Source organism: Amia ocellicauda, chromosome 17 (genome assembly GCF_036373705.1).
Source record: "Amia ocellicauda isolate fAmiCal2 chromosome 17, fAmiCal2.hap1, whole genome shotgun sequence".
NCBI classification, from domain to species: domain Eukaryota; kingdom Metazoa; phylum Chordata; class Actinopteri; order Amiiformes; family Amiidae; genus Amia; species Amia ocellicauda.
Window position 1 is genome coordinate 940,001 of NC_089866.1, and position 12,562 is coordinate 952,562.

General features: G+C 46.8%; 2 protein-coding genes across 3 annotated transcripts in view; one reads left to right on the forward strand and one right to left on the reverse strand.

Annotated features, from left to right (window-relative positions):
* The window catches only part of rogdi (rogdi atypical leucine zipper), a 10,319-nt gene extending 5,278 nt beyond the window's left edge, over positions 1–5,041 (forward strand). The window contains exons 4-11 of the mRNA XM_066689485.1: positions 113–167; positions 355–435; positions 591–686; positions 2,292–2,390; positions 2,485–2,598; positions 3,148–3,197; positions 3,330–3,456; positions 4,050–5,041. Coding sequence (XP_066545582.1) covers positions 113–167; positions 355–435; positions 591–686; positions 2,292–2,390; positions 2,485–2,598; positions 3,148–3,197; positions 3,330–3,456; positions 4,050–4,091 — 664 coding nt within the window. The 3' untranslated portion in view covers positions 4,092–5,041. The remainder of the gene's footprint in view (positions 1–112; positions 168–354; positions 436–590; positions 687–2,291; positions 2,391–2,484; positions 2,599–3,147; positions 3,198–3,329; positions 3,457–4,049) is intronic.
* Positions 5,042–5,254: 213 nt separating this feature from the next.
* smim22 (small integral membrane protein 22) lies at positions 5,255–9,786 on the reverse strand. 2 transcript variants are annotated; one of them, XM_066689626.1, is made up of 4 exons: positions 9,682–9,786; positions 8,136–8,293; positions 7,168–7,241; positions 5,255–6,780 (listed from the first exon to the last, which is right to left on the reverse strand). In XM_066689626.1, the coding sequence occupies exons 2-4, from the start codon at positions 8,263–8,265 to the stop codon at positions 6,733–6,735; spliced, it is 252 nt and encodes an 83-aa protein (XP_066545723.1). In that variant the 5' UTR covers positions 8,266–8,293; positions 9,682–9,786; the 3' UTR covers positions 5,255–6,732. The 2 variants fall into 2 exon arrangements, with proteins under 2 accessions (XP_066545723.1, XP_066545724.1); XM_066689627.1 differs by lacking the exon at positions 9,682–9,786 and adding an exon at positions 9,544–9,681.
* Positions 9,787–12,562: the final 2,776 nt, after the last annotated feature.

Sequence of the window (12,562 nt, forward strand, 5' to 3'; positions counted from 1 at the left end):
GCGTCACTGTTTAAATGGGGGGGACACTGGTTTACTAAATAAAATAAAATAGTGTGTCTGGTGAAAAGTGAAAGTCTGGGGTGGTTTGTAACTGTGTGCCCCTTGTTTGCAGCATGGACCAGGTGAAGGGAGTGCTAACGCTGCAAGGGGAAGCTCTGACCCAGGCTGTGAGTAGACTGTGTGTCCCTGTTTCTCCTGTCCATGAATGTAGAAGCTGAATTGGATCCTGGCTGATCACATCAGGGTTCTTGCATCATGTTTAGTTCCTCATTTTATTTCTTTGTTCCTTTTTTAGCCACCGTTTAAATTCCTACAACATCCTACTGGTTTTCACTTTGTTTTTTTTCCTTGTAGGACATCAACCTGAAAATGGCCAAAAGTAACCAAGTCCTGCATTTTACTTTCCGGGAAGACAAGCAGTGGAAGATGCAGCAGGTACTGTCCATCTGTCTCCCATCCCCCTCTGTCCACCATCAGCCTCTCTCTGCCCTCTTCCCCTTTCCCTGGTGTCCTTCACTCCCTCAGCCTCCTCTCTCTCTCTCTCTCTCACGTCAGCAGCCCCAGCTGAAGGTGTTGTCTCTTTCCCTCAGATCCAGGACGCCAGGAACCATGTTAACCAGGCCGTGCAGCTGCTGAACAGCAGGGACGAGAGTTACCGCTTCAAAACGGGGGCCGAGGTCAACAAAGTAGGTCTCGGGGGGGCAAGATGCCCAAATATGGTTTCAGAAACGGCCCTTCACAGTAAATCGCAACAACGAAAATAACTTGGGAGACTCAGGGTGTTTTTCTGTGGGGTTGTACGAAACTGCTGTCTCACGAAGTTGCTGACGTGTTTGTCGGGGGCGTGGGAGCGCAGTTCTCAAACCGGTTTGCTCTGCCGCAGCCACCGAGCTCTGAGGGGTAACTGTCTCTCCCAGCGGGCATCTCCCCCACAGAGGGCTGCGTCTGATTGCAAATTAAATTAATAGCCACTCCTCTCCGCAGACTGGAGTCATGCTTTTAAAGTTTGCAGCTCAATTCAGCATTGAACAGCAAACTGTCGGCCATTGTTTGGCGCTAAGCAAGTTAAATCGTTGGTGTCTGCTGCTGTTTCGGATTCCTCTCCCATAAGCTGCGCCGTGGTTAACTGGCGAGCGCCCTGCGCCGCGTCACGGGATTAACGGTTTTAATGATCTGTCACTAATTGCGTGTAATGAGAAGCTATTAATACATTAGGAAGGAGGAAACAACCAGGCCTGGGTGTGAGCCGTGCGTCTCCTATCCACAGATTAGTCTGCGGGAGGGACGTGGCTGGGCTGGTGTTAAGCCCTTTATTGAAATGTGAGGAAAGGCTGCTGCTGATTGGATTCTGACTCCCCTGGGACATCTCTGTGGTGCTGATGCACTGTCCCACACTCTCTCCACTGAAACTTCCCCTCGGTAAGGGGTGCGGTGTTCTGCAAATGTCCTCGAGGGCTGGAGACATTCCTGCCTTCCGTTCCTCCCGAGCCCTTAATGAGTTAATTGAACTCAGCTGAACTGCTCTGACATCTGTCTCCGGTCTGAAGAGGGCAGTTATTTCACGAGACTCGTACATCCCACTGGACTGGGCCCACAGGGAGGGCGTGTGTTTAGATGGATGTATGTGCACTATTGAGAGGAGCGCATTCGCCCCATCGTGCTCGTTTGGTGTCCATTAATAACTAAGTGATCAAGGATCCTATCCAGTCTGTTTTTGAATGTTCCCAAATTGTCTCTTCAGCCACATCGCTGGGGAGTTTGTTCAGATTGTGATGCCTCTCTGTGTGAAGAAGTGTCTCCTGTTTTCTGTCTTGAATGCCTTGAAGCCCAATTTCCATTTGTGTCCCGGGTGCGTGTGTCCCTGCTGATCTGGAAAAGCTCCTCTGGTTTGATGTGGTCGATGCCTTTCATGATTTTGAAGACTTGGATCAAGTCCCCACGTAGTCTCCTCTGTTCCAGGGTGAAAAGGTTCAGGTCCTCAGTCTCTCAGTAGGACATTCCCTTCAGACCTGGAATAAGTCTGGTTGCTCTCCTCTGAACTGCCTCTAGAGCAGCGATATCTTTCTTGAAGTGTGGAGCCCAGAACTGTCCACAGTATCCAGATGAGCTCAGTCTGAACATTACTGAATATTATCTAAGTCTCTGAATAACCCGAGCTGCACAGATTATATGTCGGGTAAAGGAGAAAGTTGAGCTGATTGGCAGATCTAAGCTCTTTTAGTCGGGAGAAACCTTTGCGTTTTGCTCTGTGTGATACCTGTTTTAAGAGTTCGTCCTCCTCGTCCCCGCAGCTCATGGACGCGGTGATGCTGCAGCTGACCCGGGCGCGGAACCGCCTCACCACCCCGGCGACCATGACCCTGCCCGAGCTGGCCTCCAGCGGCCTGATGGTGAGTGTGTGGGAGGGGTGATCGCGCACAGAGCAGTGAGCGCGTCAGCTCGGCCCGCTGACCGGGAGCCATCTCCGGTGTCTTTGTTTTGTAGAAGATGTTCACGCCGCCGCTGCCGGGAGACGTGTTGGTGAATTTCTACATCAACCTGAGCAAGCTGTGCCTGACGGTGTACCAGCTGCACGTCCTGCAGCCCAACACTAACAAGGTAACCCTACACTACACTGCGGTAAACTGTATTTCACTATACCACACGACATTGTTTCAGCACAGCACCAGCACAGCGAGTTTAAATGACTGCGTCTCATTACTGGGCTTCGTTAGGCCAGCACAGTAAATGTTATTAACCGTTGCCCTGAGGCAGAGGGCTTGGATCCCTGCACTCTGAGATCGGGGAACAGCCTAATTATTTGTAAACCGCATCCCCCCCCCCTTTTTTTTCTCCCTTCAATATAATATGAGTGCCTGAGGGGGGTTTTAATTGGAGAAAAGGAAAACCGCTCCTCTGCTGTCCGAGCCCCTGTGTGTGTTGGGTTCCCGGGGCTGCGGGGATGTGGGCGTTCCTGAACCCACCCGAGGGGGCAGTGATAGACCTCTCTGTCCCTCACACTTGGGAATCGGGAGCAGAAGAGCACGTTTCAAAATAAATGCGTCCCTTTGATGATCATAAAACAAACGGACCAGCTTATCAACGGTGTGCTTGTGTCTCGGCCGCTGTGACGCGCTGCTTTCCGACTCTCGTGTCTTCTCTTCACAGAACTTTAAACCGTCGGGGAGTTCGGTGCTGCACAACCCCGGCGCCATGTTGTGAGTATGCGTCAGTCCCCGGTTTGTCTCCGCACGGCAGCCAGACCCCGCCTGTGCGGTTCCCTGGCCACGTCTTTGTGTCGCAAAGGCGCTCTGCCTGCCTCTGACCCCTCTGTCTCGTGTCTCCGCCAGTGAACTCAATAACCTGAAGTTCGAGGTCAGCCACGTGCACAAGGTGGAGTGCGTTGTTCCCTGGCTCAACGACACCCTGGTCTTCTTCACCATCTCTCTCCAGCTGTGCCAGCAGTTAAAGGACAAGGTGCGTTACGGCTCCTGTCATTATTATGAATCGGAAATGTTTAATTTGACACACAGAGGGCGGCTGGAGAGAGAGCAGATCACAGGAAACAGGAGGAGATGCTCAGAAAATCTTTCAATCTCTGCCACTAGCTAACCTCTCTCAACCCCCCCATCTGTTCATTCATTCACTCACTCACTCATTCATGCACTGCTTTTTAGTTTTTCAGACACAAAAACAGGAAGTTATACCTCCAATGCCTTTCAAATTGCCTGTGCAGCTGTTTTACATTTCCAGTCTGATGCCACTTCTTCACATTGTGGTCACAGGCTTTCAAAAACATTGACCTTCAACGTGTTTAACTCAATACCGTTTTGTCCCTTTATTGCTGTGCACTTGTACACTTGTCACACTGTAGTTGACTTGTCGTGAGATCTGGGGGACAATTCAATGTTTGTTCTCTGTTCAAAGTTAATGAGTAACTTTACTATGAAATCAGCCCAGCAATAACAACTGGAACCTGAAAGCTGAAATATTAATCGTGGCTCCGTCCGCGTTCCTGCAGTGTAAACGCGATCCGCCTCGAGCCCATGTCCCTCTGTCTCTCGTTTCAGATCTCCGTCTTCTCCAGTTACTGGAACTACAGACCCTATTAGTCTTAAACCCAGAGGACCCCCACACATTCCTCCTGAGAGACTGATTTTGTATTTTGCTGCAACTGCTGTGATCGAAGCTATGAACTGTTGTTGTGTTTTAGGTTTGTTGTCAGAGTTAGTCCGCCGGGACCAGGGGAGCTTCAGGCTTTTTTCCCCGGGTGTAGATGGCAGGAGATGTCGGGGGAATGTGTCGATTTTAAAACGTTATATATTTATTTTTAAAAGGGATTTGTTGCTAATGTGTGTAAGTATGCCGTGCATGTCCTATAGTTTAACTGTGTTCCACGAAACCCAAGCCCAGACTGCGCTCGCTTTATCACACTAACTTTTCAGTATTTTTCGTTTTATGTATTTTCCGTGTAATTATCATTTGTCGTCAGAAGGGACTCGTCAAAGTGATTTTATCATTCTAGCTCCTGCCCCCAATTAAAGGTGGACAAGGAGCCACAAGCAGACTGTGAACCGAATGAAGAGGGTTTTTAAAATGTGTGTTTGTAATTTTCGTGTTTTCCGCCATTCCAGTAACTCTAAGCCCCGTGTGGATCGTACAGGCAGTGCTTTTAAAGGGGGACCGCTTTAACGACGGAGAACCGTTGAGCTTGGTAGCAACATTGACATTGATTCATGTACTTGATCTAAGCGAACAAATGTATCCCGGTGTTTAGCGCATTTACGTGATTGAGTTTACATTTACCGAGTTGTAATTATTTGTCTGATTCTTTGTGTTGTCATCTGGCAAGTGCACTTTTTTTCCTTTAACACTGAAGTACCTTTTGACGTAATTCCTATTGTTCTCTCACAGTAAGGTGTGAAGAATTTAACGCAAAACTAAAAAACAGATACAAGTATTTCCTATTGTGGATGTTGATATAAGCTATTGTGAATGCATTACAGAAACCGTGTGGACCAAGCAATCGACTGTATGTGCAATAAAGACTCAAGAGAAACGCTTCCTTGTCAGTGTCGGGTGTTGGGTGGGGCCGGGGGCTGTTTGGCACAGACCTGTAACTTCAGCAGTGACCCCTCTGGGCCAGAAGAGCTGTTTTTATGTTGGGTTATAACTGATGCTCTTTAGACACACTGTACGCAGCATAAATGTTGGATACACTTGTGTGGGCGGTTAACAACACTGTGCATATATAACTATAAAGGCAGCCAGAAACTCATAATAACAAGATTTTATTGAGCGATTTAGTTTACACCCGGGGGGGGGGAACAAACAAACATCGACGCAGGATTGTCACCGTGAGAAGATTCTTAGACAAAACTAAGGGTGTCGGTGCCGGCTCCAGGGATTGTCTTTATGCAAACTTGCCTCTTTCATTTTCTCTCTCGCTGCCGTCTGCCTCTTCCTGAGTGCCTGGTGATGTCCGCACAGTCTCAGAGACCGGGATCTGAGCCGCACTGCTCGTGCTCTTTAGTTGTGCAGTTAAATCACTGATGCTGGCAAGTCCATTTGTACTGTTAATAATAATTAATTGCATTGGATTAGCTTAGTGTCTGTATCGCTCTCCCCCCATGGGGCTGCGACAGTCTTCTGGTTTCCCAGGACACCTGTGCTCCTAATTACACAGCTCAAGTAATTTTTTGCTAACCAGTTCCCACAATGCCTTGAGGAGCCGGTGCTGTAAACAGACCTCTGAACGCTGCTGGACCAGGGCTGTCCTGGGCTTGGGCTGGCACCACTGCTGGCGAAGCAGGAACATTTCACTGCTCTACCGCTACAGTCACCGCGCAGGCAACCTTGACCCACAGTCGGCGCCCAGCCCTCCGCCCGCAGCACCTCGCTCCGGGGTGTCCACTCTGGCCTAACGAGGACGCCTTCATTAACACCCTGGTCTCTGCTGCAGCGAAGCTCTTAACCGAGTGTTTGTTTGTGCTTCGTCACCTGCGGCCGATCACACTCTCACGCCGTCTCTCACTGTGCAGCATCTGCACACACACCGAGACTGGAACGTGCATCAACAAACGCAAGCGGACAGATCGAACTACATTCCGCACTGAGGCGTCCCACGAGCGCGAGGGGCTCGGTGTGTCTGTTTACGCCCAAGTGCAAAGCAAGGCTAACTTGTAAGTAAATCTACGCCATGGCAAAACAAGTCATTAAAAAAATCTTCTCAATAATATATTTTCATTTTGTAGCCAGTTATGTTCTCCACACACGGTTGCAGGGCACGCTGTCCTGCCTTGTCTAAGACTTTAACAAATCTACGTTATTGGGCTGCAGGACTGTGATTTTCAGCAGCACAGAAGTGTTGGATTGATTTTCTTTTCTAATATGTATATATATATATAAAAAAATTCAACACATTTACAATTATTAAAACATGTATTCTTCAAATCCTGGATACAGAAAATACATTTTATATATATCTATATACTTTTTTTTTTTTTTCTTCCAATTAAGATATACACATATCTGTGTATATAAATAATCATAAAGTTGGTCCTAAAGACTTTCATTCCTTATTGTCTTTTGCAGATTAGGCACTGTGGTGATAATTTTCCTGACAGATCACAAGGTTGATTAGCTTGGCACGGTGTCTGGCATCATTATTATTTTTGTACAGGTTTGCACAGGTGAGGAGAGTGGAATCATGCTTTTCCCTCCGACTCCCATCTCTGTCTCCAGACCCGTGTCTTATGGTTCCAGCGCATAGTTGTCCACCCCGACTTTGGTCCGGCGAGGCTGTGGAGAAAGAGTTTAAACATTTCTTTAATCATTAAAAAACAAATGCAAGCTTATTCTGGCAATTGATTAACAAGGAAGTCTTTCTCATGTAGAATATAACGTTTGCAGTCAGGGGAAAGATTTCAGGCGTCAAATTCTGAAGTGTGTTACTATTGTTCCTTCTTAAAAGACCTTAGGATCACAATGTAACTCTGTCCCCATTCTGTATGTATTGCTATTCATTCCCAGCAGCTCTCAGATTTGGCACAGGCTGTCTTTGCTCCCAGAGAGACTGACTGGCAACTCGGCAGGATAACTTCATCAGTTCCGTCTCTACCGCAGTAACGCAGCGGAGAAACGCCCCCACGCTGCTCTCTCTGTTATTACCCCACAGCGGCGCCTTACCTTGTCGGCAGTGTCGCAGCAGCAGCAGCAGCAGCAGCGGATCAGAACCAGTACGACCAGCAGCAGAACGGTGCCTAGAGCAGAGAGAGCGCAGTGTGAAGATGCTACCTGCGATCAGGTGCAGAAGACGGGCTTGACAGTGTTATACAGACAGGTGTCCTTGATTGGCAGCTGTTCTGCTCTGCTTTATGGATCCGTCTGCATTCTTACTGCTCAAAAGTCAAGAGTTCTTGGCTAACTAACAAGACCGGATGAGTAATACCTTACGTTTGCTAGTTTGTTTATATACCTTTATTTCCCGTACAGTGTACGTGCAGCAACCTTGAGTTTGTCCGCTAAATAAGATAAGTGTAACTGCATTTCAGCCACTTGGGCTTTGTGTGAGAACACAGACTCTCCCTTTCATTTCACTTCCACTTCCTCCTGAAAATGCTTTAGCTCCGCTGATGAAAAGCGGACGTGCCAGAGCTACAGCGGAAACTCATTAGTGTTCCTTTAATGTGCCGTTAGATAAAAACGAGTGGGATTAAATCAAAGGAAAGGGTACTTCATTAGAACATGTTGTGTCTTTGAAATGTATTTTTTGCCCGCTTGCTCTCGAAACTCTGCTCCCGCACGGCCCTGGTTTATCGTTGTGAGGCTGCCGATCGAAACCGGAGGTCAAAAGTCATCGCACAGGTGTCGTCTTGGGCCCGTTCCCAAAAACTATTTCAACAGTAACTGGAGTAATCCACAAGGCAGGCCAGAGGGACACACATCACCTGCTGGGGAGAACTGAGATGAAAGCAAAACCCCTCTGCAATGTCTGCTGGGACACGTCATCTCTACGGTGGGTTGGGCGTGCCACGGGGGCACAGTGTTTGAGCTGCAGCATGATGTGAAAACTGTTCTCAGGATGATAACAAATGGTCTGGGGTTTCTACGGGAGGCGCCTAGTGCTGCAGAAATGAAAAAGTCTGCTCTCTTACCGATAAAGATGAAGAAAATGGCGAAGGAAGCAATGTCCCAGTCCGACTGGAACATCTGTTTGGACTGCAGCCGGCTGACAACATCGTTGAACTGGCTCTGCAGCTCCGACTGAATGTCTCTCTTCTGCATCGTCGAGTCCTGGCAAGAGAGAGGCGCGCTGGAGGGGCGCAGGGGCACAACGGCACAGACAACGTATTAGTACCATCAGTGTGTGACGTTTGATCTATCTCAGTGTTTCTCAGCCCTGTCCTGGAGGAACCCCTTCCCAGCTGGTTTTGTTCCAAATGAGCTCTTAATTACTTAAACCCTTAATTGAAGTAATTTGCTTACATTTGACTTTTTAAATTGTGTAACTGATAAAAAGTTGGTTCCTTAATAAGTTCCTTATACAATTTGATACTTAACTGAGAACCCCTACTGTTCAAAATAATGAAAAGGCTCTGATTTAGGAAATGATAGGTTTAATTAAGGGTTCAACTAGGTAATTGAGAGCTCAAAAACCCAGCAGGGCTGAGACACACTGAGCTATATAAGACACAATCTGAGAGGCGGTGGCCGAGGTGATGGATCAGATTTCCAAGAGCCCAAATCTAAGACGAAATAAAGACTACAGACACCAACATGGTCTGCTGTTTATTTATTTTTTTACTGGCCCTAAAACACACAAGTGAGAGATGAAAATGAAGGAAGGCACAGAAGCTGTGAAGTCTTCTTTCGGGTGAGAGGGTTACAGTTACAATGCATGCAATGCCAACACGCACCCCAAGAGGGTTTTGAATATTATGATTATGAATTCAATGACAAGTAGAATAAATCGTCGCTCCAGTGTAGGGATAGTAAAACGCTTCATTATCACTAATTACAGCATTCATTTTCAAAACCTGTTACAAGATAATGGCTTAATACATGTTAAAAACACAGCTAGGATCAGACAAGGGCACGTTTTTACTTTTTATACTGTATTTCCAACATGATTAGCAATGTTTAAAAGCCTTTTTACATTTTTTAACAGACCTGTGACAGTCCAGTCAGAGATAAGGAAAACCTCAATTACTCAAAATACCAAAAACAACTAAAAACTGCCTTCAACTATCCATAAACAAAGCTTAACAATGTAATTTCCCAAATATGTATTATTATTATGAATTAGTTATTTGTTCACCATATTTGTTTCCTACATCCAAACCTTCAGTTAGTTGGAGATAATAAGTACATGAGTTTAATTGAGCTGCGTATCAGAGATGATCGATACTGGTTATACTGATGTACTGATAATTGATCTGACAACACGGTGGCTGTTGATTAATATCACCAGGCGCTTCAATTAAGACCAAACCAATGAGCTCCGTGTTTGGACGGCGCTTTAGTCCCAGTCTGGTTCTGCGACCCGTTTCCCTCTTCACTTACCTATAAAATCACCCTTTTCTTAATTCATTTCCATATAAACATCAGATCAAAACATCAGCCTGTTTGAATCATGTACTTATTCCTGTATATCCAGTTTCCGTGCTGTTTGAGGGCTTTTCAGCGCATCTCTGCACTCACCTGTGCGTTTCTGTGCGGCTCCTGCGTATTTTTCTCAGTTTTTTCCGGGTTGCACACCTGACGCCTCATTAGCATATTGGTGACGTTGGTGTTGCGCAGATGTCCGCAGCTCTGCGCGGCTCCACCAATGGTATCGGCGGATTCTGCAGATCTGCGTCGGATTGCGGACATCGTTGCCGCACGGACGCGACCACGGCTCTGTCTGCGCCGGAGCAGAGGCGTGTTCCCCGGATGTCCCTTCCTGCGCAGCGGCGGTTGTGAAGGGCGTGGGCTGCCGTGCAAACACGCGTGTGAGTAAACTGTGAGTAAACTGTTAGTAACTGCGCACACGCCGCGCCTGTGTAATGTGCGCAGAAGGGTCTCAGTTTGCAGGTGTGGATCAAACGGTGCAGATACTTTTCAACTACACTAACGCTTAGTTTCTGCACAGCTAGGAACTCTTAATGAATGTACCTGCCTTGAACTCAGAATAATGCATTATTATACACCAGCTTATATTTACACCCACTGTGTGTTTGCGCAGCTGTCAGGTAGACTATCAGTTCATATCGGTGTTTTACCAGCAGTGCTGTCCCTGCTGTGGGGATCGGCTGACAGCACGTAGGCTGGTGCATGTGTAGGCTGGCCTACTTCACGCCTGTTACCCATGCGCTCAGCTCCACACACGTTGCTTCCCACAGCCTAAGCACCATTCATTTCAGCTCCTATTAATTGGCTTTACATCTAAATAGAAATGGAATAAACACACACACACACTGACACACACACACGCACTGACACGCACACGCTGACACACACACTCACACGCACACACACACTGACACACACTGACACACACACACACACACTGACACACACACGCGCACACACACACACACACACGCGCTGACACGCACACGCTGACACACACACTGACACACACGCACACTGACACACACACACGCACTGACACGCACACGCTGACACACACGCACACACTGACACACACACACGCACACACGCTGACACACACACACGCGCTGACACGCACACGCTGACACACACACACGCACACTGACACACACACACTGACACACACACACACACACACACTGACACACACACACACTGACACACACACACGCGCTGACACACACACACACACACACCCACGCACACTGACACACACACACACACACACACACACACACGCTGACACACACACACACACTGACACACACACACGCGCTGACACGCACACGCTGACACACACACGCTGACACACACACACACACGCACACTGACACACACGCACGCACACACACTGACACACACACACACACTGTATTCTCTTTTGGATTTCAGTAAATTAATCCATGGTAATCTCAATTATCTCTCTCTCTCTGTGTGCATGTATACATAGTTTATATTCTGAGAAAGATGCCATATTATTGTCGTGTCAAAATGGAGGTTCAATTTGCATGCTTTCTCTGTCACCGCATGTGAGTCAGTAGCCAGTCACTGTATCACAGATAATGCTGGGACTGAATGAGAAAATCCCAGTGCTAATGAGAGAGTGTGCCACTGAAACGCAACACAGAGCTCTTGACAGCGTTTCTATTGACATGAATGACAACCTTGATTAAAGTTTTTTTTTTTTTTTCTGCAATTAATATTGTAATGTTTTTGAGGCAGGTTCCAAAGCCGTCTCTTGTATAAAACCTTTGTTTCTCTAATTGAGTATCCACCAGGGTAAAGAAAGATGTTTTACAATGGGCTATGAATGTGTTGTGTAAGAGATTGAATGCTATCGTGACACAGACACCTGACTGTAGACCAATCCCTCAATCACGTCTTCTGTCTGCTGATCCATCTCGTCTCAGCTGTTCTGTCTTAACACACAGAGCTGTAGTTGTGAACAGTACCTGATGTAGAGCTTGTCACTTTGTATTCTAGCTGTGTGCAATACATCAGTGGGTTTGCTGTGTGTGGAGTGCTGAACAACAACCTTTTATTGAAAGAAAACTGCAGCCAATTGAAATGGATAGGTTAAAAATAAATACCAAGCCTGTCATTTACAAATGTCACTTTTCAAGTTAAAATCATCACACAGGTGCCTTTTCTTGTGAAGGAAAACCAGTTCTAGCAGCACAAATACTCACAAAACTGCAGGGAATGTGTACCACATATTCAGGAAGCTGCAGCATTGTATACTAAGCAATAGATTTTACTTTTACTTAGAAAGCTCCCTGTCTGGATCGCAACGCCAGTCTGAAGGCGTCTTAAGCCTGAGATTTTCATTCAAAATGTGTTTATGCATTTGTCATAACATCTAGACAGCCGGAATGATTGAGTGGTTGCGGTGCATAGAGGATGCTGACCTGCCACTGTTGTGCTTTCACCGGATCTGTGAATGCTCTTCGTGGGTTTCATTACACCACAGTAAAATGCATCTCCAGAACAGAGTTAGAATCACAGCACTGAAACCCCAGAGACACCGGCGTGACTTTGAGCTGTGCAGCAAAATTACAGAATGTAAATGTCCAGGCTGCCAGCAACTTTAATTGCAGCTTTACTCAGACTGACGAAACCCAGACTCACCAGCACTTGCAAAGTGATTTATTACAGACCTGATTGGATAGTCCTGTGTGTTATTAGGATGCTGATTTGTGTGTGATATTGTTTAGCCGTGATTGATGGCTAATTGTAATGGAAACTGAGCAGCAGCCTGTGAAACACGAAAAACAGACGTTAGAACACGTTCTAATCCTTTAACGATCAGCCTCCTCTGACCATTAGTGCAATTATTAATTTGAGTTGTGGTCCAGACAGCGTGTCAGCCCCACCTCTGGATCCTCTCAGCGGAAGAAGCTTTGAACTGAAATACTGAAGAGTGCAATTA

Bases quoted from the DNA above. Each gene is read 5' to 3' on its own strand.
- smim22 (XM_066689626.1), bottom strand. From the start codon at position 8,265: ATGCAGAAGAGAGACATTCAGTCGGAGCTGCAGAGCCAGTTCAACGAT. The intron at 7,242-8,135 runs GTAAGAGAGCAG...TCTCTGCTCTAG, and splicing joins CATTTTCTTCATCTTTATCG to GCACCGTTCTGCTGCTGGTC. The intron at 6,781-7,167 runs GTAAGGCGCCGC...CTTTCTCCACAG, and splicing joins GCTGCGACACTGCCGACAAG to CCTCGCCGGACCAAAGTCGG.